The following is a 25,974-nucleotide window of genomic DNA, read 5'->3' on the forward strand; positions in this document are numbered from 1 at the left end:
GGAGGGGCCACCCCGCTCCACATTGCCCTCCGGGCCGCTGCGCCACTGGCAGCGGGGCTCGCCGTCAGGAGCGGCCTCCCCCGCGCCTCCGGCCCGGCCGAGCCTGCCGGGCAGTTTCGTGGAGGGCCTGAACAGCCTCGTGGGAGCCGTCGGGACTTGGGGAAGAGTGGCGGGGACACCCGCGGGGCTCCGGGTCCGTCTGGGTGGTGGGGAGGCTGTGTGGGAAAGTTTATTCCACATGGGAAGTGTCTGTGCCACTGTTTGGTTTCAGTGGTAGTTAAAATCACTTCAGAAAAGACATTAAAATTACATCAGAAAAGACGGAGATTGTTACGGAAAGGTCTGGAGCACCAGGAGCGGCTGGAAAAGGGGCTCAGCCTGGAGAAAAGGAGGGAGCTCGGGGGGGCCAGGCTCTGCGCAACTCCCTGACAGGAGGGGCAGCCGGGGGCGGGTCGGGACCTTGTGCCGCGTTGTGTTTGCTCAAGGTGAGAGGAAAAAGGCCTCAAGTTGTGCCAAGGCAGGTTCAGGTTAGGAATTAGTAACAATCGTTTCCCTACCCGAGATTGGAATAAATTGCTCAGGGTGGAGGCACCATCTCTGAAAGTGTTCAAGAGGCATTTGGGGATGTGTTTTAGGGGTTATTGTGGTGGTGTTGGTGGGTCTGGATGACCTTGAAGGTCTCTTTCAATGCCAGTGATCCTGTGAAAGTGGCACAGGGAGAAATTTGCTGCATATAAAGAAATTACTCTGGTGTTCCAAGAATGAGCGGCTTACAAAAGGGGTGGGGGGTGAAGGTGGCAGCAGCTTTCCCCGAGGTGGGATGTACCTGGCTGTGCTCTTTCTCCCCTGAGCCTCACGCTGTGCTGGGTCTGTGGTGCCACAGCACTTTGTCCATGGGCAGCACAGGCAGCTTTGGGGACGCTCATGCTGGTGCCCACAGCTGCCGTGGGCTGCAGCTCTCCCACAGCCCTGTAACTCATATATGCACATGCATGCAATTATTTGGCTCCTTGAGCATTTATATTGAGCTTCTTTGGTTTATGTGCTTCTTCGTTTCTTATTTTCTTCATATTTTGGTGCTGTGTGCTGTTCCCAGTAATGTCATCAATGTCACGCTGCGTGGAGATGTTTTTGTTCTTTAGTGCCACGTATTTGTTACACAAACATTAATCCTTGGGTAAGCTCCTCGTTAGTCTACACCATCTCTACTTCCCCTGTAGCTACATTAATTAGCCATTGTATTTTTCCATATTTTCCTGCAGAAAGTTGCAGCAGAGCTGTGAGACCGTGGGAAAGCACGGTGGTGACCTGGGATGGGTGTTTGTCCCTCCCAGCCTGTGTTCCTTCTTATTCCAGCCATACTCCTCCCTGTGCTGGAAGCCAGGGGGTTGGGTTCTCTGTTTCTTCAAGGCTTATTTGAGGAATTTTGAGGATCTAATTAAAAAGGCCCTTGAGCTGAGTTGTTGAAAGCTTTGTGGGAGCTGGGGTGAGGTCAGGTTTCTGTGTTGAAGGTCATGTGTTTGGAGCTTGTGTCAGGGATGAGGGTCAATCACCGACCGAGTCATTGCAAAGATCAGGTGTTGCTACTGAGGTATTCTGTATACCTTCCAAAGATGGTGTGAGATTTCTCCCTTAATCCCCAACTTTTCTGTTGACATTATTTCAGTTCCAGCATGTCCATTCTGTCCAGCTGCTGCACTCTCAGCCAGCACTTCCTCACGCTGATGCTGGCTTTCCACGAGGCTCTCTTGCCCATCAGTCCAAGCTTTTGCACTGGGATTTTCTGATGATCCTGACTGCTGCCTTTACTGGAGGTTTTTTTTTGGTGTCTTCCCTTTTTTTTTTCTTTTCCCTTTTTTTCTTCCCCATCAGCTCTTTGTAGTTAGTCCTGCATCCCTTAGCCCATCAGCTTTCTTCTCCTAGCTTTTCCTAGTTAGATATTTCTGAAAATAGGAGCTGTTGAGCATTGTTCAGAGGTGGCACTTGCTGGGTGTCGCTCTCCAGGAGTGCTGAGGGAGTCTGGAAGGACAGAAGGGGATAGGACTGAGCTGCCTGCAGCTGCCTGCTCTGCACCCCCTGGAGCATGAGCAGCTCACCCCCTGGAAATGCCAGGGTTAGAATTCCTAGATCTGTGTGCAGAGGGAGGCTTGTTTGGCAGAACCTTGTGAGCATCTTGAAAACATTTCATGGAGTATTTAATAATTAGGCGTGGTGGGCATGGCAGGTTTCACTGTTGGAAAGCACCAAGGGCTGTGTTAGGTCACTGCTAGTGACACACATACGTGTACACACATGCTGGTAAGGAGTTTTTTCCTTTGTTTTGGGTTATAACATCGAGTGAAGAGCACAGCTCATACAGGACTTGGTCAAATTCCCCTGTTTTTGCTGCTGTGGCTGTATTTTTGTGAAAACTCTGCAGGTTGGTATCCCTGACTGGGGTTGCTGACTGCTGCATTCTCAGGCACAAAGGAGGAAGGGGCTCTTTGTGTCTCTTAGTTTTGTAGAGCCCTGCTAGAATAATTAGCTGCCTGAAATGAATATATTTCTTTCAAACACAAGCTTCCAGAATCAAGGAAAGTGAGCAGTGTGCTTCTTACCATCAAGGATTACCAGGAATTAATCTTTCAGTGCAAAGGCCACTAATCTCGGGCATGCAAACAGGGTTTACTGAGCTGCGTGCCAGTGCTTAGAGCAGTGATGGATGAAATCCCTGGCAAATTCAGATGCTCTGGCTGTTAATTGCCTCCCCACCTGCTCATCTGCCTCCGTCCCCTGCATGCAGGAATCTGCCTATGGGTGTCAGTCACAGGAGATGGATGGAGACACGTGGAGCTGCTGGGTGCCAGCCTCGGGCCAGCTTGGGCTCTCATGCCCGGGCTGTCCTGCCTGCCCCAGAGCAGTTCTGCTGTCACTGGGTCCTAGCTTTCCTGTTGTGCTGGGAGCTGAGTGAGGGAGCTCAGCCTGGCACTCGGATTTTCAAACACAAAGCCAAGCTAGGAGCAGTGGGAGAACTGTCTGAGCTCCTACCTGACGATGAGCATCTTGCCATGTTCCTCGTGCAGTTTGCAGGTAACACGGGGGGGTTCTGGGATTCCCTGCGTGGCTCCTGCTGCCCTGCAGGATTATCTGGAGTTGACAGAAGTCAGTGTCAAAATTGTGCTGCTCTCATCAGTGTGCCTGGCCAGCTCGTGGCTCAGACTGATGTTTGGGAAGCTCTACCAGTGATAATTGAGCCAGGAGTATGGTAGAGGAGCGTGCACGAGCCCAGCAGTAGTTTTTGAACCTGGGAATTAGTTTCCAAAAGGAAATGGATGGGATCAAAATGTAATTTCAAAGCTTTGGAATCCCTCTCCTCTGCCTTCCCTGCTGGTCTCTTTTCTCTTGTGTTCTAATCGATTGCTGCAGATTACTTTGGTGTCTTCTCAAGTTCATTTCTTGAGGGCTTAAAATGAGAACTGTGTAATCAATGCCACAGTGTATCCTGGAATCCAGTTTATTCCCAAAAAACACAGGCACTCTGCTCAGACCGAGCACTGCTTATTCCCTAAATTTGCCAATGTTGGCAAAAGGTAAATCCATATTTATAGTAAAGCCTGTGTCAGCCCATTTCTGGAGTTCCCCTGATGCTCAGTAAGAGAAGCTTAATATGTGCTCAGAGGAGCCCAGGGGACCCCAAAATGTCACCTGAGGGGTTTAGAGGGACCTGGGGCACCCCAAAGTGTGACCCAGCATAGCAGAGAGGGTTCTAGGACACCCCAAAATACAACCATACAAGCACCAGCCTGCACAGGCTTTTTGAGTGTATCATTGAGTGGCTCTTAGGTGTGTGACAGTGTCAGAGTACCTGGTAGTAGTTGTCATTTGAGTTTTGGGGCAGAGGTTTATATTTCTGCTGTTTATTAACTGGTCGGATGGCAGGAAAACTGTTCTAGTGCCTGGGCAGAGTGAGGCTGCAGTTGGAGCTTGTGTTGGAGCTTGTGGCTCCAGAGCAATGCCAGAGCTCATGGCACCACTTAACTGAATGTTCCTGAACCCAGCAGGGAGCATTTTGCCCAAATCCCGAGGTGGCAGCTCTGTGGCTGCTGTAAGTGATCCCAGGAGTGTTGCATAGGAGCTGCACAATCCTGTGTTTTGGTTGTGTTTTCCAATGTTTCCAGCTCTTGGTAATGGGAGTGATCTTAAAACAGGCTTTTCAATTTGCCTCAGGGACTTTTTGGGGTTTATTTTTCCCCTGGTCATTAAGGCAAATGGCCCAGCTCTGTTAGCAGTATTGGGAAACCAAGTCCTGTCCCGGGTCTGGCATGGGACCCAGTGAGGATGGATACTTCCCTTGATTTATGCCTGGAACATTGAGATCTTTCCTCTCTCCCCAGCCCCTTTCTGAAGCTGTGCTGTGGAAGCTGCAGCCGTATTTAGCCCCAGTGCAGACCTGGACTGATCCCAGCCCAGTGGGACAGTGGGCTGTGCATTGTCAGTGCTGCTCAGGCCAGTGGGAAGCTGTGGACTCTTCCCATCAGGCACAGCTCAGCACCTGTTTCCAGAGGGAAAAACCACTGACAAGGACCTGCTGTGCTGTGGGAGAGGCCTTGCTCATCTTTCAGCATCCCCCCTTCTTTCCCTGATCCGTTTTTCTGCTGAGGAATCTTCTAGCCCAAGTTTTTATTTTTAAATGTTTAGTCACTGCATTATGGCAGTGCCTCATGTCTCACTCTTAAAAATGGGCTCTTCTGAAAAGCCCTGGAGATAGGAACAGGGAGATGAAGGGCACACTGACACCTGTGCCACATATGGCTCTGGAAGTGCTGACACCAGTTCTGACATTTGCTGGAAACCCAGATTTTCTCCTCCACTCTTACCTTCTGTGTAGCATTTCCCAGCAAATGAAGAAGCCTTATTTTGGCCTTTCCAGGCTGGTTTACTACAGGAATACTGAGCAAATCCCTGTGGTTTGCTCCTGTGCTGGTGCCTTCCCTCCTGAGCAGAGAAGCTTGGAATGGCCAAGGACACCTTGTTCTGGTTGGCACAAAGGACATAGGGATGCTCCTGTTTGTGCCTCCTGGCTGTACTGGCTGAGCCTGTCAGCTTTTATCCTGCTCAGAGCCCAAGAGAGAGGATTTTCTGCAGCTTCAGCTTTCTTCTGAGCCCGTTCTCTGTACCCAGTGGGGTGTGGCTGGAGCTTCGGCTGCTCGCTGAGATGACAGGAGAAAGGCAGGTGGGTCTGAAAGTTGGCTGCTGTCCACAGCACTTATCCTGTGTAGGGTGGCAAATCTAACATAATGAGGAGTTTCTTGCTCCAGAGTGTGTTGGGAATCTTCTCTCTGGCTTGTTTTAATTTTTGGAGCAAACTGCTGCTAGAGAGCAGCAAGCAAGGTCCCTTTCTTAGGGCTTCCATCACCCACTTTCCATACTGCCCTTTACTTTACTGGGACATTTGCTTTTTCTCCACCCTGGTGAAGTGAGAGCAAAGCTTTCCCAGGGAGTTTTCTGCTCAATGTTTGTTGTTAGGTTCTGGTGGAAGGTAGCTGGTCCTGTTTTGGGGAGCCCTGAGGGCAAGGCTCCTGCTCCAGGTCACATGGGTGCTTCCACCCAGAGCCTTCCAGCTGATGGCTGCTTTGTTTCTGTCTGTCAGCTGGCCCTGGGGACATGCTGGGACACTTGGGATTCCCGCTCAAACTGGGGCTGGAAATCGTTGGAGTGAGTGGCTGCCTGTGTTCCCCAGTGGGCTGGAAAGCAGTGGCTGGAGCAGTGTCCACTGGCATTCAGGTGCTGGTCAGTGCCAGGCATCTCCACAGTGTTGTCTTCAGCTAGAGCAGGCTGTCTGTCCATGCTGGTGACACCAGTGTCCAGCTGTCCCACTGCTTCTCTCCATCCTTCCCTATTCCCAAATGCAGGAAAACTCTTGTTCAAGTTCAGGTTTGCCTTTTCTGTCGCGGGGATAATATCAATGTTGGCTTACAACTGCTCCTTTTCCTTCCTTCTGCTGTCTTCCCTGCGCACGGCCTCTATTTTTAACCTGCCGCATTCAGATTTGTTTTCCTGAGCCCTCACGACCTCCATGATATTTTGACTTTGGAATATTTAACACAGCATTGTAGGCATCCTGCGTGGCCGGGCGTGACTATTGTTGTTGCCAGCTGAATAGTCCTTGTTTTCTTGGCTGCTTCTTGCGTTCTCAGCTTTCAGTGGCTCGGAGAGGAGCCCGCCAGGCTCCCTGTACCCACTTGGCTATTTACAGCCAGACCCAGCAGCCATGTTTATTAAGTTCTTGGAAGTGGAATCCTCTGGAGCAGAAATCACAACGCTGCAGAGGGGCTGGAAGAAGGTTTGGTACAAATGCCTCAGCATTTGTACCCTGGGATGGGATAATTGTCATTGTTGCTGCTCTCAGTTCTGCTGATTCCCCTGGGAACACAGAGCACCTTAGAAATGTGGTTATTTTTATCACTTTGTATGGGTCCACAAAAAATATTTGTTTTTTTTCTTTTTTTTCCCTGTATTGGTTGTTCAGGGTAAATTTGCTGAGACAAAGGTAAATCATACTTGATATTTTAATGCTCCTTCGGTCTTGCATCCTTGCAAGTGCTGACTAGGACAGAAGGTGGAGTGAGGAACTCAGTGGTCAGTTCAGGGCACTGGACCCATCTCTTCAGCCTGGAGAAAAGGAGGCTCGTGGGAGACCTTGCTCTCCACAGCTCCCTGACAGGAGGGTGCAGCTTGGGGGGGTCTGGAGCTCCCATTTTTGGGATGTGCATCTCAGAGGCCCTTCCATGTCAATGAGCAAGAGCAGCTGTGTGGCAGACTCCTTGAACAAAAATTCCAACAGCATCTTCTCGTTTTGAAGATGTTCTCAGTTGTGCCTTGTTTTTTGGTAGTAAATCACTCCAGGTGAATTCTCAACGGGTGAAACTTAAATAACTCTTAACAGTGCATTCCTGGACTGAAGAAATAGGGAAAAATCCTGTCCTTTGAGTTTCCAGGCCAGGGAAGATGCACCCCTGGCTTACAATGTCAGGCAGTTTGATTTGTGTGGGTGGTGGAATTGGTGCTGGTGAGTAGTATTTTATTGTGTAACATCCAGATCAGGCAGGGCTGGGGGCCAGAACTCAGGATTCCTTCAAGGCCTGGAGAGCTACTTGTGCCCAGAACCGGGCATTTCTCTTACTACAGTGATCCAGAAGCATTACAAACCAGTTAGTCAAGTCCCTAAGTGTGCTTTTCTCTCTCAGGTTTAAACCAGCTGTCCTTTGACCCAGCCGGCACCGAGTCCCTGGGGCTGGGCAGCGCCGCTGGCCCGCGCGTGTCGGACAGTCCGGCTGAGGATGGAAGTGGCCCGGGAAAGAGGAAGAGGAGCAGCATTCCCCCAGGTCAGCTGATAGCAGCTCCCCTGCTGGCAGGACTCAAGGGTTCCCTGAAGAGTGGCCCGGATCCAGGGGAGTGGCTGTGCAGGGTGGGCAGGGGGAGCTGTGTGCTGCTGCAGCCCCGCTGCTGTGCCTGGAGCCAGGCTTGGGCTGTGGGGTCTGCCCAGGGAGTACGCAGTGATACCGTGGGGAATGGAGGAGGCAGGGATGGATGGGATGTTGGGAGGGAGTTGTTCCCTGGAAGGGTGGGGAAGGCCCTGGCACGGGGCAGCTGTGGCTGCCCCTGGATCCCTGGCAGTGTCCAAGGTTGGGTGGGGCTTGGAGCAGCCTGGGATAGTGGAAGGTGCCCATGGCAGGGGGTGGAATGGGATGGTTTTTCATGTCCCTTCTAACCCAAACCCTTCTGTGATTCTCTATACTTGCCCAAATAGATGTATTTTCCTAACTGAACAGAATCTCAAGATTAAAATAATGACCTTAATTAAAAGTAGGATAAGGCACCTCAGGCTGAATGACTGGAGACATTCACATTTAAGATAATGTCATAAAAACAAAGTGTTAAAAGAACTGCATGATATTGTAATGTCAGATCAAGGAGTCTTGCAAGGAAAACTTCCTAGATGCCAGCTTCAGGATTTCTCAGAGAGCATTGGGGAAAAAAAAGAACACAGAATAATGTCTTTCCAGATTATATTGTGACTGAAAACTGCCATCCCACCAATATGACTGGGGAAATGTGGTACCTGCTTGTGCTGTGGAGGTGGATGTTACAGCATGGACAGAGCAGTTTGTGGGAATGAGTTGGGAACTTCCCTGGGGAGGTTCCAGGTTCCAGGCGGAGGATGAGGCTGCACCTGAGGCAGAAGGAAAGTGATGTGCAAAGCCCTCAGCTGCAGAAAGAGAGGGTGAAATGCAGCTGGAGAGTTAAAAATCCTTGAAGGAGAGTCAGGGACTTTACAGCACAGTTTAATGATGGTTTTGATGAGCTGACAAAGCACTTCCAATGGAAGTGGGAGGATCCTGCTGGGACAGCTCCCTTCAGGTCAGTGCAGTCTGACATTTTATACCTGCTGGATGTGTTCTTTGTTCCTAAATCTCTTGTGAGGAATCAGTGTCTCCTTACCTTTAATCAGTGCTCCTTCAAGGCCCCTTAGAGCTGTTAATTGCAGTGGATGAGCCATAACTGAGGTGCTGTAAGGTGTTTTCCAGGTCCCAGCTGCTCCAGAGGCACAGCACTGGTTGGGTTTTTTTTCTGGCTCTTCCCTGAACCTGGGTTTAGCTCTGGTTTTGGGTGCTGACACTGCAGAGCCTCGGTGGGCAGAGATCTGCTCTAAGCTGAGATCTGCTCTAAGCCCTTAATCACTTTTATGTTCCTCTCAACAGATGGTGGCAGAAATCTGAGCCTGGACTCCATTCTGATGGGATTGCCAATGTCCGACCCGACTGCCTGGGCCACCGCCATGAACAACCTGGGCATGGCTCCCATGGGCATGACAGGACAGCCCCTCCTGCCTGGTGAGCTGAGCCTGTCACAGCTCTTTGGGAACAGCCTGTTGCACTGTGACTGGGTAGACACCCACCACGTACACACTGAGCTGTGTTTGAAATGCATTCGTGCTGCAAGTGATTTATTTAGAGACCTGAATTGAGAGGAGATGAGAATACATGTATTTTAGTGCAAATAATAGTTATTGTGGGGTACTCCTAGGTATCCTGCAGTGGAGCAGGAGGAGGAGGGTGCCACACAGAGGTCAGGAAACCAGTGATATCCAGGAACTTGTTACTCTAAACTGAACTGCAATGGCTGATAAGGAAGAAAGGGAGGAAGATGAAGGGGAAAGCAAGAGGGTAGCCAATGGATATGGCAGAAATTAATGGAGAATTCTGCTCCAGAAATGACCACTTGGTAGCGTGAAATGCATGTGCATGGCTGAGTCATCTTGTACTGGATGAAAGAGCTCCTGCAGGAGCAGAGCTGAGCTGTGCCTGATTTCCCAGCAGTGCAGGATGCTGGACATCAAAGTCCTGAATGGAACTGACTGTTCCAGTGCTTTGCTGCACTAAGAAGGATGCTTTCCCTGCCATAAGACCTGCCTGCTTACCTGGGGAGGGAATGTCTGTGGTGGCAGACAGCACAACCTTTTCTCCTCCAGTTTGAACAGCCCCAACTCTCAGCAGTAATAGAGTTCTCTCCTGTCCCCAAGGCCTTGTTTCACATTTGGCTTTGCTGTGGAGATGCTGTTTCCATGTCATTCTCCTGCTGACATTCTTCCATGAAGGAAAAATCAACACAAGCCTATCCCATGGATAGGGATACAATTCCCATGTACTCCTACACCCATGTTTTACAGTTGCAACAGGAAGGTTTCTTGTCCCTTCAAAAACACTGGTTGGTGGCAGAGGATTGGCCTCAGATCTGTGTTTTTGCTGTGACTGTGTTTCAAAATACCAAGGAAATGGCAGGTTCTTAGCTGCTGGAATTGCTGCACTTGTCTGCTTGGTGAGATGATGCCCTAAATCCCAGAACCATTTAGATTGGAAAAGACCTCCTGGATCATCAAGTCCAACCTGTGACAGATCCCTACCTTGTCAACAGCCCAGAGCACTGAGTGCCACATCACTGGATACCTCCAGGGATGGAGACTCCACTCCTTCCAATGCCTGGCAACCTTTTCCATGTACAAATTCTTCCTGATGCCCTTAAGCCTGTGTCACAACTGTCTATGCTGCTGAACTACTTAATACAACCAAAATGGGTCAGGTTTTCCACTGTTTCCATACGTCATAGGTGTCTTTTTGTTCCCTTTCTGGGGAGGGTTGGACATTAGATGGGAGCCAGTGTCTGCAGAGGAGAGAAGGAAGTAATTTATTTTAACAGAGAAAACTTGACTGTGGCAATGAGCAGTGAAATAGTTTTAAAACATTATTTTAAGGGCACAGATCTAAAGTTTGGTGTTGGCATGTTCCTGATTTTCACTGGCATGTGTGGGAGTGTTCCCCATTAGCTGTCAGAGCTCACAGTCACTGTATGCCTCTACCCCCCCACGCTTGACTCCCTTGTTCTCTCCCCCATTTAGACTTTGATCCTGCTCTTGGAATGATGACTGGAATCCCTCCGATCAACCCCATGATGCCAGGCCTGGGGATTGTCCCACCTCCCATCCCTCCGGACATGCCAGCTGTGAAGGAGATCATTCACTGCAAGAGCTGCACTCTCTTCCCACCTAACCCACGTAACTGTCACCTTGTGTTGTGTCTCTATAGGGTATCCCTATGTTTATGTTTATATAAACCCAGGTGTGTGTGAGAAAAGGGCCATTCCTGGGACTCACTGCTGGCAAGAGGGTGACAGAACAACAGGAAAAGCCTGTTCTTGTCACTGTTTGCCATTTCTAGAAATAGCTGCTACATCGATAAGGTCTGGGGAAGAAGCCATTCCAGTCACTGAGTGTTTGAAGTCCTCATAGTTTGATTCTTGTGTGCAGTGTGAGGTGTAGCTCAAGCACACAAGTCTGGAGTGTGTGCAGTTGCAGCACAAAGAATCCCCTGAGTATGTTTTTTATGTGTTATTTACATTAGGGCAGTTTTTTAAGCTGTGATTTTATAGCACCTTTCGTGACAAAGTTGTGAGCTCCTGGTGCTGCTTGTGTTCTTTGACAGCAGCTTAGTGAACCTCGTGCACTCAGGAGAGTGTTTGGAGGGCTCCAGACTCCCAAGATGTTCTTTTTACAAACATGCTGATGAATGTGCTTATTTTTATCCAGCACCTCAGTAGTGCTGTGGATCCACTCCATAAATCTGAGTGTGGCATAGCCAGGTATGTGTTGGGGGGAAGCTAGGAAGGTGTGGTCATCTCTCAGGAGAGAGGAGCAGGTGGAAGGAATGTGTGGTGGTAATCCAAAACCTGACCTGCTCTGCTTTCTCTCTTCAGATCTTCCCCCTCCGGCCACGAGAGAGAGGCCCCCAGGGTGCAAGACAGTGTTTGTTGGAGGCCTGCCGGAAAACGGGACGGAGCAGATCATCATGGAGGTGTTTGAGCAGTGTGGGGAGGTCATAGCTATCCGCAAGAGCAAGAAGAACTTCTGCCACATCCGCTTTGCTGAGGAGTTCATGGTGGACAAGGCACTTTACCTGTCTGGTGGGTGTGTTTGGCTCAGAGGGAAGCTTAATTCTGGGACAAAACCGTGGTGGTGTGTATAGGCAGAAGAATAGAATTGGGGCAGATTTCTCTGATGCTGTGGCAGTTTGCCTTCTGCTGCCATTGTATTTCTGCTTAAATATATGAAAACAGCTCTTGAGAGGAAAGGCAGTATTGGAGTGTACCAGTATTACTGATGGGACTGCCTTGGTCTGCCTGGCCTCAGCTGCTGACCAAACAGCGGCACCTGTGGGGTTTTCTCCCCAGAGAGGCTGTTCAGTGCCTGTGCTTGCAGCTGAGCACGTGGGGACAAGTCCAGGCATGCCCCGAGCTCCAGGGCTTGCGGGCTGGAGCTTGCTTTGAGGGGGTCACTCCTCTGGCCTTCCTGAGCTGGAGGTTCCTTTAAGGCGAGATGAAGAAAGGAGCGGGTCCTGATAGAGAGTTTTTAATCCAGAGTTTTTATTTTGGTGGCACAGCCTCTGAATCTTGCAACAACTCCAACAGAACTCTCCAAAAGAACCCTGACCTCGTGCTCTGCTTGCCCTTTTACCTGGGGACTGGGGCAGGGGAGGGAACACAGGGACCAACAACCAGGTACAGGGGGAAGGCGTCTCAGGTGAGAAGGACACCTGGGTGGGCCAATGGCCCCCCAGGGGGTGGAGAGCATCCTTTGAACCTGCCAATTGCTCGCAGCTGCCTTAGGAATTTCTGGTTTGATAGACAGTGCCCAGCAGGGGTCAAGGGTGGGGAAAGGAAGGGTGATTGACAACCCACCTGGGGAAGGAAATTTCAGGGAGAAACCAAGGGAACTGAGGCTAGCCATGACATCACACCACAACAAGGCAGCAATGCATTATCACCTGAAAATGTTTACAAAACACTGGGCTGAGGTGCAGAGTTTATTTCTATCTTACATGGATAAGTGCCCAGCTGATTCTGTAGATAGAGCCTAAAAAATGGACAGTTGCTCCTAATTTGCTGACTGGTGGGCTGGACTTAATTGGCTGGTTGGCTTGTCCTAGTGGGGTTTTACTTGGCTGGTTGGCTTGTCCTAGTGGGGTTTTATTTGGCTGGTTGGCTTGTCCTAGTGGGGTTTTATTTGGCTTAGTGGGGTTTTTTTCCCTGTTAGCTGAGCCCTCTGGGCTCCTTTAGCCACAGGAGCCTCAGGTAAGTCCCCTGTCTTAATGACCACCCTCCCTCCTGCCAGGCTACCGCATCCGGCTGGGCTCCAGCACGGACAAGAAGGACACGGGGCGGCTGCACGTGGACTTCGCGCAGGCGCGGGATGACCTGTACGAGTGGGAGTGCAAGCAGCGCATGCTGGCGCGGGAGGAGCGGCACCGGCGCCGCCTGGCCGAGGAGCGCTTCCGCCCGCCCTCCCCGCCCCCCGTCGTCCACTACTCCGACCACGAGTGCAGCGTGGTGGCCGAGAAGCTCAAAGGTGAGGGGCTGGTCAGGCAGAGCTCTGTCTTCTCCAGGGGTCAGCGCACAGCAGCTCTGCTGCCATCTTCCTTCTTTTGTCAAAAATCCCCTGGGCTTGAATCGTATTTATGGGATCTCTGGATGGAGAGGACCTGAAGGCTCACCTGGCCTGACATTTCTTGACGGATGCGTGGTCTAGACCAGATGGCCCAACACTCTGCCCAGCCCAGTCTTGAAAGCCTCTGGTACTTGGGAGCCCAGCACTTCACAGTGCTGCTGTTGTGAAAATTTGTCCCCAGGAGTACCCATTCCCCCTCATCCTTTCCATGTGACTCTCTTAAGAGTAAAAGAGGAGTTTCCCATCTTCATAGCCCTCTCCAGGACACAGTGACGAGGTCTCCCTTAAATCTTCTATTCCCAAGGCTGAACAAACCTGTTGAGTCCAGGAAACTTGTGCAAATCAAAACTGTTCAGTGCAAGTTTCTTCCAGATAATTTTGGTTAAGTTTTTTACTTGGCTGGTTGGCTTGTCCTAGTGGGGTTTTATTTGGCTGGTTGGCTTGTCCTAGTGGGGTTTTATTTGGCTTAGTGGGGTTTTTTTCCCTGTTAGCTGAGCCCTCTGGGCTCCTTTAGCCACAGGAGCCTCAGGTAAGTCCCCTGTCTTAATGACCACCCTCCCTCCTGCCAGGCTACCGCATCCGGCTGGGCTCCAGCACGGACAAGAAGGACACGGGGCGGCTGCACGTGGACTTCGCGCAGGCGCGGGATGACCTGTACGAGTGGGAGTGCAAGCAGCGCATGCTGGCGCGGGAGGAGCGGCACCGGCGCCGCCTGGCCGAGGAGCGCTTCCGCCCGCCCTCCCCGCCCCCCGTCGTCCACTACTCCGACCACGAGTGCAGCGTGGTGGCCGAGAAGCTCAAAGGTGAGGGGCTGGTCAGGCAGAGCTCTGTCTTCTCCAGGGGTCAGCGCACAGCAGCTCTGCTGCCATCTTCCTTCTTTTGTCAAAAATCCCCTGTGCTTGAATCGTATTTATGGGATCTCTGGATGGAGAGGACCTGAAGGCTCACCTGGCCTGACATTTCTTGACGGATGCGTGGTCTAGACCAGATGGCCCAACACTCTGCCCAGCCCAGTCTTGAAAGCCTCTGGTACTTGGGAGCCCAGCACTTCACAGTGCTGCTGTTGTGAAAATTTGTCCCCAGGAGTACCCATTCCCCCTCATCATTTCCACGTGACTCTCTTAAGAGTAAAAGAGGAGTTTCCCATCTTCATAGCCCTCTCCAGGACACAGTGACAAGGTCTCCCTTAAATCTTCTATTCCCAAGGCTGAACAAACCTGTTGAGTCCAGGAAACTTGTGCAAATCAAAACTGTTCAGTGCAAGTTTCTTCCAGATAATTTTGGTTAAGTTTGGAAGGACTAATGTAAGACCTTGGAAGTGAGATTCATGTGTGATCTGATGATTTTGGAGCTGGAGGTAATTTCCTTTCACAAAAGGGTCCATCTCAGTAGATGTGAAGTTTTCCAGTAAGTTTCTAGTGCTTGTTCCTCCTCTTGCTGCACTTCAGCAGGTGATTTGCTCATCAGCTTGGTGCTGGACTTGCCTTCCTTTGTACAGCCATGTGTTCAGATCCTTCCCTGCTTCCAGGAGTTGTGATGAGTCACCTGAAGGATGCTGACCTTTGAAGGAGCAGTTCAGCTCCGAGGAAAAGACCTGAAAACTGCCCAGGCCACCCCAGAGCTGTGATGTAAAGTTGTCCTTTCTGGCTACAGATGACACCAAGTTCTCGGAAGCCATCCAGACCTTGCTGACCTGGATAGAACGCGGGGAAGTGAACAGGAGAACTGCCAACAACTTCTACTCCATGATCCAGTCGGCCAACAGCCACATACGCAGGCTCGTCAACGAGAAGGCGGCTCATGAGAAGGAGATGGAAGAAGCTAAGGAGAAGTTCAAACTGGCTCTCTCAGGGATCCTGGTGCAGTGTGAGTAGTGTCTCCAAGGTGGATGTTGCTTGTCTGGTGTAGGGAAGACTCTTAATTTCCAGAGTCTGGAGAGGCCCCGCTAAAAGGGCTCTGGGAAAAGAAGTGGCAATCGCTTCAGTGCAGCTCTGGCTGATTTGGAATCACGTGTCACTAACCTGGCAAAAATCCCTTGTGGTACCTTTTACTGGAGTAAGAGTCCACATCTGGGGGGAGGAGAGAATGAATTCTGAATTTGTTTCCTCTAAATTATCGTCTGTCATTAGTTCTGTCATCATTTCAACCCCCTGTGCACAGACAAGGTAAGTTCCTGGGAATCTGGTGCCTCAGCGAAGTGTGCAGGATTTGTTCGCAAAAGGTAGGAGCAGCAGAGTGCTTCCAACACCCTGTTGCACACCCTGGGTCTCTCAAATCCCAGTACTTTATAAAACCAGGAAATCAAGGAAGAGGCATGGACTGTATTAATTCCAGGATGTGATTTGTAATAGTTCCTCAGAGCATTCATTGCCTCTTACACATCCTTGCTTTGGTAAATCTGAATGTTTTTACTGCATTACAAGTACCTTTTCCACATTTGTACTAATTCTCTTTGAGCCTAGTTTTTGAACATTGTTAACTTTTGGTTTTGTATCTAGTAATTTTAGCTGTTACTTGATTTTTTTAAAAAATTATTATTTTCCTTTAAATTCTGTTAGTGGTAAAAACTATGGGCACACGGTCCAGAGGGACATACAGTGAGCACTGCAGAGTAAGTAGTAATAGAGACTAGTGTGTAACTCCACTCTCTAAAACCAAGACTGATATCTCAGCCACTCTTAGTTTACTCTAAGGAGCAGGGAGATGTGTATATTTTGTGAGAATTATGGGTACTGCATCACAAGCATAGAAAAAATCACGTGGATGTGTTTTGTGCTGTGGGTGAGCTCTCAGCCAAGGAGAAACACTTTGTGTATTCCAAATCCTCTAAATTTTTAGAGAAGCAGGAGGAAGGACCAAGAATAGCTGATGGCTTGTGCCTTTACTTTAGTCCTGGTCATGTTCCTGTAGCTCACACAGGCTGTGGCACTGTCCAAAGGCCAACTCGTGGTTGTAGCTCATCACCCAATTTCAGCAGTGAGTCCTGCCCCTCTGAACTTACACTCCCAGCCAGCCTCACACAGCTTATTTGGATATTTTTCAGCACCTGTGCTGCCTTTTTTTCCACATCTCCTGCCTTTTTCCCAGCTGAGAGCAGAGCCCTCAGTTGCTCATCGCTCTGTGAGCGTTTGGCACCGGCCTGGTGAAGCCCACAAGGCTCTTTCCAGACACTGAGCCCCCTCCCTGAGTGTAGCATCAGCACAGTGCAGTGTTATGAGAAAAGGGGAGCCAAACCACCTGCCTGATTCCACTTTTTTACTCCTTTACTCCTCTTGTTCGCCCTCTCTGGATGCTATTCGGGCCCGATTTGCTGCTGATTTGCCACTCCAGTCGAGCAGATTGTGGCCGTGTACCATTCTGCCTCCAAACAAAAGGCTTGGGACCATTTCACGAAAGCTCAGCGTAAGAACATCAGCGTGTGGTGCAAACAAGCAGAGGTTGGTAATCTTTTCTTGTGTTAGATCCTCCAGCACGCTCTCTTGCTTGTCAGGATGTTGATATTCAGTTTGCACGATGTTCGCATGGGTGACAACACCTTCCTTCACAGTGTGAGGTGGGAATCACTCAGGAGGCTCTTGTGGTACAGGTAATAAATTTTCTCTTGGTATTTGTGTCACCAGTAGCAATACATCAATACCTGTTTGCTGATGGAAGTTGTGCACAGCAATAGTCATAATACTGATAATAAATGTTGATTTTTCTGCTGGTTTTAATATTAAAGCAAGAAGGATTTCTAGAGAGATAAAAAATCAGCAACTCTTAAGTTTTGTCAGAATATTTTATCACATTTTATGTGATATTTTCACCTTGAGGTGGAAATAATTGCAGATGAACAGCCTGGAAAGCTTGAGGAAGGATGTTCTCATGTTTGTGTATTTATCCCATGAAGTGACATGATGAAATGTGTGGTTTAAAGATGGTGTTCAGAAAGGAACTGATGGAAGAAGGATTGTCACTCCCACTGCTCTTCCTTCAGGAGGAAGAATAGTTCTTAATCCAGTAAGATTTGATAAAATGAGATAAGAGAGTCAGGCAGACTGTCAGAAATGAGGAAGCTAAGGTAAAGAAAGGGTGTCCGTTGGAAGGTGATGGGTGGGGAGATGTTTGTCCTGGAAGCTGTGATGGCATCCTGTGTGCTGCCAGCTGCCACCTTGTGGGTGCAGGGTCTTGCACTTGGCCTTGTTGAGTCTCATGAGGTTTTATCCCACTCCACCCTTTCCTGCTCCCTTTGGCTGTAATTCCTTACCCTAATGTAAATCTTCCTGTGTTTCTGGATTTGTCTGAGATATCAAGTTCCTTACTACAAACTTGGAAAGCAAGTCTATCCCAGCAAAGCCAGGAGGTGTCTTTCACCTTTCAGATTATTTAACACCCAGAGTGAATCTCAGCAAAGCTGAGAGGCTGCTGATCCATGATCACCACAGGCCAGGGATGTGCAGGTCTGGGATCCCCATGAGCTGGAGGTATCCTGGCCTGTGATCCCTGTGGATTGTGGTGTCCAGACCTATGATCCTTGTGGATTGGGGTGTCCAGGCAACTGTCCTGCAGAGCTGCAGCCTGGGAAGACTCTGGATCATGCCCAGCCAGGGTCCTGCTGGTAGCAAGCAGGTGGTTAATCCTCCACCATGCTTCCACCACAATTAGAGTGTTCCACCATGGAACACTCTAAATGCCCACATTGTCCTGGGAAGTTTCCAGCTGTGATCTCCCCATGAGACTGTACCTATGGGACTTGCCAGATCCCACTGAGTCAAACCTCTATAGCAACTAAAAGAGGAGCCAAGGTTTCTTTTCCACCTGAGGAGCCAAGTGCTAATTCAGATTCACTCTGAGCCCAGTGCTCCCATTCTTCCCTGCCTTCTGATCGCTGGCTGTACCTGGGGTGGGAGCTCTCTCTCCATTTGGAGCTGTCTTTTGTTCCAAGGTAAGTTCTCCCAGTAGGAAGAGGTTGTGAGACCATTGGTGAGACCTCTTTCAGGAGCACTTCAGCTGCCAGGCTCAGTCTGCTGCTCTCCCCCAGCTTAGGGACTGCTCTTGAAGTAAGGTGGAAGCCACAAGATGCAGCTTCTTGGTACAGATTTTGGCAGATACGTACATATTTATAAAAATGCTGCTAGTATATGGTACATTTTTAGGTGTAATTTAAAATGTCTCTTACCTCATTGTAGATACCAGGTGCTGGATAAAGGGTCTCTCAGCCTTTTGGGGTCACCTTGAGAAGGTCCCTGTACATGCAGGGGTGCTGCTGTAGCTTGCTTTGCTCTGTCGCAGCTCAGGTTTGGACTTTTGGCTCCAGAGAATTAGGGCTGACTCCAGTTCCTCATGGTTTGCACAGCAAGGCTGAGCTGCCTCATCACAAGAGCAGAAGGGAGATGGAAGAGTCCGTAATCCCAGTAGCTCTGACAGAGTGACTTGTGCTGGATATTACCTTTGATATAATAATCTCTGCCAGTTTTTAAGTCATGTCCTGGAGTTGTTTTTTGCAGACCTAGATTTCAGGAACTTTTCATTCAGCCAACCTTTTCCTTGAAGTCTGTATTGAAACCCTCTCTACTTCTGAACCCCAGGAGATCCGTAACATCCACAATGATGAGCTGATGGGCATTCGGAGAGAGGAGGAGATGGAAATGTCTGATGAAGAAATAGAAGATCCATCAGAGATGAAAGAAACGGAAGAGTCAGGTAAAATCCCTTTTACAGCTCATAAGGTGCTTTTCTCTTCAGTGGTTTCTTTCTGGCAGTGGGAAGCCATTCCCCTTGTCCTGTCACTCCATCCTTTGTCCAAAGTCCCTCTCCAGTTCTCTTGAGCCTCGAAGGGCCTCTGAGGTCTCCCTGGATCGTTCTCTTCTCCAGGCTGGACAGCCCCACCTCTCCCAGCCTGGCTCCAGAGCAGAGGGGCTCCAGCCCTGTGATATCCCAAAGAGCTGGAGCCGTTCCTTTGTGTGCTCAGGATTTGTAACCCGAGCTGCTGCTCCATGAGCAGCCAGGGTTCCTTGCTGTCATTGATTGTCATTGATTGCTGTGCTGTCCCCAGCGCTGGTGTCGCAGGTGGAGGCGCTGAAGGAGGAGAACGACAGCCTGCGCTGGCAGCTGGACGCCTATCGCAACGAGGTGGAGCTGCTCAAGCAGGAGCAGGGCAAGGCCTCCAGGGATGAGGACACCACCAAGGAGCAGCAGATGAAGCTCCTCCAGCAGGCTCTGCAGGGCATGCAGAAGGTGGGCCTGGAATTTTCCATAGCTGGGGCCGTGCTGCAGGGGAAGGAGGCTGGGATGGGTGGCAGAAACACTTGGAAAAACACTCTCGATTTTAGCAGGATCCAAACTGGCAGGGGGGAGCAACTTTGTTGTGTCCAGTGTTGCTAAAAAAACTGCAAAGAAAATATTGATACCAGGGGTTGTGTATGAGCTGATAAGTCCCATGGAAGCAATCCAGAGTTGAAGGATTCCTTGTGTACTCTTTACTTGACTTCCAAAGTACCAAGTCTGTCCATAACCAGCTGAGTTAGGAAGTGGGAAATCCCATCCATTGGGGATGGAATTACTGCCCCATGTTTACACAACTGTGCTTTTTTCTATGCTAATAGGCAAAGGCGTTTCTAAGGTGAATCCTTTTTTTATACTTTATCTTGTAGTGGTTCTGGATGTGATGTGTCTGGTCTTCATGGAAAAGCCCTTATAAATTTTATGGTCTTTGAACAATAGTTGGTGGAAGGCAGGTTGAGAAGGTGGAAGGCAGGTTAAGAGTTTATCTTTTCTCTTCCAGCATCTTTTGAAAGTCCAAGAGGAGTACAAAAAGAGAGAAGCTGAGTTGGAAAAAGTGAAAGAAGACAAACTTAAAATAGAAACGTTACTAGAAAACCTGAAGGAGCAGGTATGTGCCATGCAGGTCTTCCTTGTGCAGTCCTCACCTCTGTGTGAAGGACATCTGTCCTGTGCTCCTGGTGAGAATGCCCAGCCCTGGTTTCGAGCAGTTGTCCTTGGAAAGTGAGGAAAAATTACTTGTCAAATTGCAGGATGTCAGCAAGGAATGGACCTGCAGTTGTTTCATGTACCTATGAGACAATCTCAGCAATGATACAGTTAAAATAGGACTGTCACTGAACAGTGTACAGTTGTATCACAGCTGGAACAGGGTTTTCTGCAGCGTGAGCTTTTAAAAGACAAGAAAGAAGGTCTCAGTTATCAGACACTGATATTTACAACTGTGGTTTAGGAGCATGTTTTGATCTGCCCTCCATAAACCACTTTGGAACTGGAAATTTTTCTGAGTGTTTTAATATTTTTATTCTTGCTGGGTTTATTCCAAACAAAAATCCACGCAGAATTCCAAACAGGAATCTATAGTGCTGCTTCTCAGGTTTGATCCCCTCTGAATTGATTATGGATCTGACTCTACACTTGCTGGGTTCTTTCCTCTATAGCTCAGACACAATTACAAAAGAAGCATGAGGCAGCACTTCCCCCTTGGCCCACAGAGCCAGATACTGGGTTTATCTCATTTTCCATTTTTAGTCCCACTTTTTTGTGCCAGGAGCTAGGGAAGATAATGCCTTTCTACTAACTAAAAATGGTTTTGTGTATTCCAGTAATCATCAGAGCAGGATCTTCAAAACAAAAATAACAGATTATCATCAGTAATGTTTCCTTTCTTTGCCCATATATAGCAGAGCATGGCAGATGAAGAGGACAAGGAGGGAGATGCAGCTGACTGCCAAGGGAATGTAAGTCCAAGAGCTGCTGCACTGGGATGGTGGAAGGTGTCCCTGCCTCTATGGTAGGGGGTGGAATGTGGTGGGCTTTAAGGTCCCTTCCAGCCCAACCCATCCCATGATTCTGTGATTTTCAGGAGCAGGCAGGCTGTGGGTTTGCAGTGTAGCTGCTGGGCTGCAGTCCCTGGATCAGCTTCCACAGGGCAGAGCTGCTCTTTCTCGTCTAGAAGCAAATGTGGAAGCTCAGGCCATTTGGGCACAGCCTCAGCCCTGTGAACTGAGAGCTGCACTGGTGTAAGAATTTGAGCAAACCCAGGGGACCGTTCAGTTCTATCTTGGTCACTGGCCTCCCTCCAGCCCATCTCACTGGTCACTGGAAGCTGTTCCCACTTATAGCTGTCCACAGATCTCAGGCCACTGGAATTCCGCTTAAAACTAGGCAATAAAAGCAAGTTCTGCTTTTAGGGCAGCCACCGTCTTTGCATTGTTATGTTTATGTCAGGGATAATAAATTATGCCCAGTTCTGTTTTAATTCAGTACCACAAACTCAAGTCAGGGACAGTCTGATCCTAAGCCCTGTGCAGCCCCATGGCACTTGATTAATCCCATTTGTGTCAGTGTGGGCATTTGAAAAATAAACCTCTGCAGCTTAATCAGTCATGGCAAGGCCACCGTCTGGTTTGTATTTTGTTGTTTAAAGCAAGGCACTTGTGGAGCAGATGTCATGTCAGGGAGCAGGGCTGGTGCAGGGTGTGTGGTGGCATCTGCTGAACTTTGTGACCTTTACATCTCACTTGGGGGATGACACCCTGCCATGGACATAGCTGTGCTTTGCTGGGAGCATTTTTGAAAATAAACTTCAAATACATCACTGATGGATGCAGTGACTCAGAAAACCAGGAGAACACCCCTGCATGCTCTGTGGAGGCTGCCCAAGCCAGTCCCTGGTGTGCCAGGTTGTCTGGACCGTGTCCTGTGGGTTTGTTTTGCAGGAGAGCAGCACGTCCAGAGTTTGTGCCTGCAGCCAGGAGAAAGAATGTCCAGTGGAGAAGACCTTGAGCAACAGCCCTGTGAAATCTGAACGAGAAGTTCTCTTAGTTGGTGAGTTCTGCTGGCTCGGTGGTGATTCCAGAGACCTGAGCTGGGGGGCCCTGCTTCAAGGTGACCTTGCACTCCTCCTGCCCACCTCTGGCTCCTTTGGTTATCCCAAGGGAGGTGGGAGTCTTAGAACTGAGGAAAACCTTGACCTTTGCTGGGGTCAAGGTGTGACCTTGTGACCCATGGCTGCCCACAGGGGCACAGGGCTGATGTTCCCAGCTGGCTTTTGTCTCGTGACAATGACCTTTGTGGTGTTCCTTTCCCCAGGGATAATTTCAACGTTTCTCCACGTGCATCCGTTTGGAGCCAGCATTGAGTACATCTGCTCCTACCTGCAGCGCCTGGACAGCAAGGTGGGTGTGGCACAGCCTGGGCTGGACAGTGAGGCCTGGGCTCTACTCCTTGTAGAAATCTGCTGGAAGAGAATGAGGGATGGGGTGAATTTCAGGATGACAGGATGGTTTGTGTTGGGAGGGACCTCAAAGCCCATCCAGTTCCATGTCCTGGCAGGGACACTGCCACTATCCCAGGTTGCCCAAAGCAGCCCAGCTTTGGGGTTCACCACTAACTGCATCTCCAAGCAGTCCCGTGTCCCACTGGCTTTGTGCTCCTTTTCGGAGTAAATGGGAGCAACTGTACCGAGGCTTCTGGAAGGAACTACATCTCATTCCTTCCTTTAGGAAGGAATTACATCTCATTCTTCTCTATCCCGGTCTCCAGCTGTCTTCCTTAAACAGCCCCAGGGACAGGAGGCCCCACAGGCATGGGAATCCTGTCTTGGGATTGGAACTTATCCAGCTGCTTGTGTTTATAAATGAGTGTTTAGTTTGCCCTTTCCTGAGAAAACGTGGCTTCCTGGCCTTGCTCACTCCAGCCTTATAAAGACAGAGTTAATAATTTTATCTCCTCATTCTAGCTTGGAATTTGTCTGTGGGGCCACCAGCTGCCTTTATTTTGGTTTGGAACTCCTATAAAACTGCCATCATAGCACTCAGCTGCCTTCTGGAACTTCCTCTTTGGTATCCACAGTGCAGAGAAGGGCTTCTGGGAGCTTCTGCTTGGGAGAACCACTGTGCAGAGCTCACCCTTTAACCTGTGCTATGGCATCATGTTCACTCACACTTACGGCTATTCCCATTGTCCTTTGTGTTCCTTCTGAGCTCTTCTGTCTCCTCCCTGACTCTTGCAGGAGCTTGGATTAGTTTGGGATGTTATTTTTAACCCTGAGCAGATCTTTGGGTCTGAGGCGAGGCAGGAGGAGGAGGAGTGCTTGGAAGTACAACCTGATTTCTTGGAGCTGCCAACAGGAAAGGAAGGGGAATATCTTTCCCCTGTTCCCTGTCCATCATTCTCACCAAAAAGATGAGCAGAGAGCACAAAAATTAAGATCCAAGGTGGTTCGGAGCCATGGAAGAGCCCTTCAGAAGTTGCCTGTAGCCCTGAGTGTGGCTTGGCAGACCTTGGGCTCACCCCGGTATTAGCTCTTGTCACAGCTCCTGGTGTCCCAGCATTGTCCCCAGGAGTTCAGGGAAAGCCTGGGTGAACGGCCGTGTAACTACTTGAGTTTGAATTATCATCAGCCATCAGGGCTTCCATCTTCCCTTTCAGTCCTGTTTTCTTTGTGTTCCCCCAGATCTGCACGGCAGAGGTGGAAGTTCTCATGACACGGCTGCAGAACACGTTCCGGCAGGAGCTGAGTGGGGTTGGGGCCAGCCTGGAGAAGAGGTGGAAGTTTTGTGGCTTTGATGGGTTGAAAATGACTTGAGCTTTGACTTAACGCTGGAAACAGTGGGATATGGATGCTGAGAGAACCCGGGATGCTCCTTCCTCTGTTCCTGATGATTCCCTCACACCACGGCCTCGGGGTACAAAGTGTAAAAGTGAAACCAAGTCCAGAGCAGCACAGGAAGAACCTCCAAGTTCTGCAGCTGCTTTGATCAGTTATTTGTTAATGGGCAAGTGCTGTTCAATATATTTGGGGAAAAAAGCTCCTGCCTGACCCTTTGAAGCACAGCGTGTTGACTCTGTGTTCTGCCAATGTTGTATGTGCTTGTGTGCCCAAATTCCTCCTTCTCAACCTTCCTTCTGCTAGGAACAGCCACAGACTGTCCTGAAGCAACAACAAAGGGGCATCTTCTTGTTTCTAGACCACCAAAAGGGAAAAAAAAAGGCATTTTTTAGATATTTCTATTAGTGAAAACCAAGGTTTGTTTAAACAGAAGATTTAGATGGCTCAGGGGCCTCTGAACCAAGGAATTGTTTCTTTTTTTGCTGTTCTTTCTGTTAGCAGTTAAAATGAGGTGGGGGCAGAGGGGGATTCTGGCAGTGCCACTTGTGCTCTGGGTCAGTCTGTACAGAATCTTTTACCTGGGAAGGGTGTTTAATTTTCTGGGGATGTGGGTGGAGCAGAGGGACATCAGCCTGGCTTTTGGTGATTTTTACTACCCAGTTCCTTCACCTACTTTGCTTTGGAGACCAAGCTCGAGCAGCACAGACTCCTCTGCTCCTGATCCTTCCCAGCCCTGTTCTTCATGCTCCCAGTGCATGCCATGCTCCTGCCCAGCTGTGCAGAGGTGCAGGGTGGCACAGCTCAGCCCATCCCAGCCTGGAGCCCTCTGGATCCTCCTGCCTGCAGCAGCCTCACCTTCCCACCCTGGTGGCACCTGCAGAGCTTTCAGTCACCCCGTGCAGTATTCCTGTTCTGCTGGACATCCCAGCGTGCTCCCAGCACGGCAGCTGGCACAGTTCCAGCCCCTCCTCTTTGTTCCCCGTGCCCCAGGTGTTGGTGCCCTTCACTTGGGCTATTGATCCCACCTCATCTTTGGGGGAGAAGCCCCAGTTCATATGTTCCTGTTGTCAGGCATTTCCAGAATGTGTGACACATCCCCAACCCTGGTGCCATCCTGCCAGGTGCTTCTCCACCCTGTGCCATGGCCAAGGTGGTGCCCAGATGAGTACAGGGACATTTCTGGTGTGTTCTGTGTCCCTGGCTCAGAGACCTGACGGTGTATGAACCAATTCCTCATCCAAAACCCCAAAATTCCACTGGTGACACCAGGCTTGGAGCCAGCTATTGACCTGCTGGCTCTGTTTCTTCCCTCACCATTCCCTGAAGTGGGAAGGACAGAGGAGAGCACTCCCTGTGCTCCTGCTCCCTTTCCCACTCACCCCAAGGCTCTGAGGTCTCTCCAGATCCCTTGGATTTCTTCCTGCACCTTCATCCTCCAGCCCCATTGAATCATCCTCCTCGTTGTTGTTCCCACTGGCAGAGCCTGGCACCAGTTCTCCCTGGGCACTGGGGGAGCTGGGGTGGTCACAGAGGAGACACCCCTGCTGTGCCAGCTGGGAATGTGGCACCTGTGCCACTTGTCCCTTGGGGTCAGCCAGGTGGAGAGAGAGCAGGGTGGTGTGTACTCAGTGAGAGCTCTCCTTGGGAAAATCAAGGAAGAAACTTCAGGAACCAGGACAGTTGCAGAGCCCTGGGAGCAGCTGTGGCTGGAGCAGCCCCGAGTCAGGGCAGGTGTGGGGTCAGTGGGGACGGGGCTGGGCTCCGCAGCGCGGCGGCTCCCGCAGCACAAGGACTTGCTGGGTCCCAGCCTCTGTTGGCTGCAGGGTGGGAGCTGGGATGGGGCCAGGGCACCGTGGGCAGCCAGAGCCACCTCCTGGGGGTCTGAGAGGGCTGGGGCTGTTGGAGAGCCCAGGCAGGCTGTTCCATGGGGCAGCAGAAGGGAGAGGAGCCAGGACCTGTGGGGCAGTGGCTGGTGCTGTGGAAGTGAGTCAGGGCTAGAGCACCTCGGGGTCCTGCTTCCCCTCTCCCAGGGCCTTTCCAGAGGGGCTGAGGTTTCTCCCAGGAGAAATCCATCCTGCAGATGGGCTGCTGAGGTGACATCCAGGGATGAGTGACAGAGATCTTCCCTTGGGACCAGGCTGTTCCCATATGGGCTATTGTTCTCCCTGCTCCCAACACTGAGTGCTTGCCACACTGGGAACAGATTGAAAACCCTTTTAAAAAATGTTCTGCATAGTTGTGTCCCTGCAGATGAATGCTGTATTTTTAAAGAATAAACATTTTTTTAATGGGCAAATCTTGGCCCTGCTGCTTTCTTTGTCATTCCAACCCAAACCATTCC

The 25,974-nt window shown here is 50.0% G+C and overlaps 1 protein-coding gene across 2 annotated transcripts; it reads left to right on the forward strand.

The window, feature by feature from the left end:
- ENOX2 (ecto-NOX disulfide-thiol exchanger 2) lies at nucleotides 1-25,929 on the forward strand. Of its 2 annotated transcripts, none has more exons than XM_041424238.1 (15): nucleotides 1-193; nucleotides 7,227-7,364; nucleotides 8,742-8,873; nucleotides 10,436-10,591; nucleotides 11,290-11,496; nucleotides 12,704-12,937; nucleotides 14,690-14,902; nucleotides 16,367-16,473; nucleotides 18,604-18,718; nucleotides 19,071-19,252; nucleotides 19,800-19,907; nucleotides 20,701-20,757; nucleotides 21,739-21,847; nucleotides 22,112-22,197; nucleotides 23,478-25,929. In XM_041424238.1, the coding sequence occupies exons 3-15, from the start codon at nucleotides 8,777-8,779 to the stop codon at nucleotides 23,607-23,609; spliced, it is 1,803 nt and encodes a 600-aa protein (XP_041280172.1). In that variant the 5' UTR covers nucleotides 1-193; nucleotides 7,227-7,364; nucleotides 8,742-8,776; the 3' UTR covers nucleotides 23,610-25,929. The 2 variants fall into 2 exon arrangements, with proteins under 2 accessions (XP_041280172.1, XP_041280171.1); XM_041424237.1 differs by lacking the exon at nucleotides 1-193 and adding an exon at nucleotides 2,866-3,069.
- The last annotated feature ends 45 nt before the right edge of the window (nucleotides 25,930-25,974 follow it).

This window comes from Onychostruthus taczanowskii, unplaced genomic scaffold (genome assembly GCF_017590055.1).
Source record: "Onychostruthus taczanowskii isolate IOZ18803 unplaced genomic scaffold, ASM1759005v1 scaffold81, whole genome shotgun sequence".
Lineage (NCBI taxonomy): Eukaryota > Metazoa > Chordata > Aves > Passeriformes > Passeridae > Onychostruthus > Onychostruthus taczanowskii.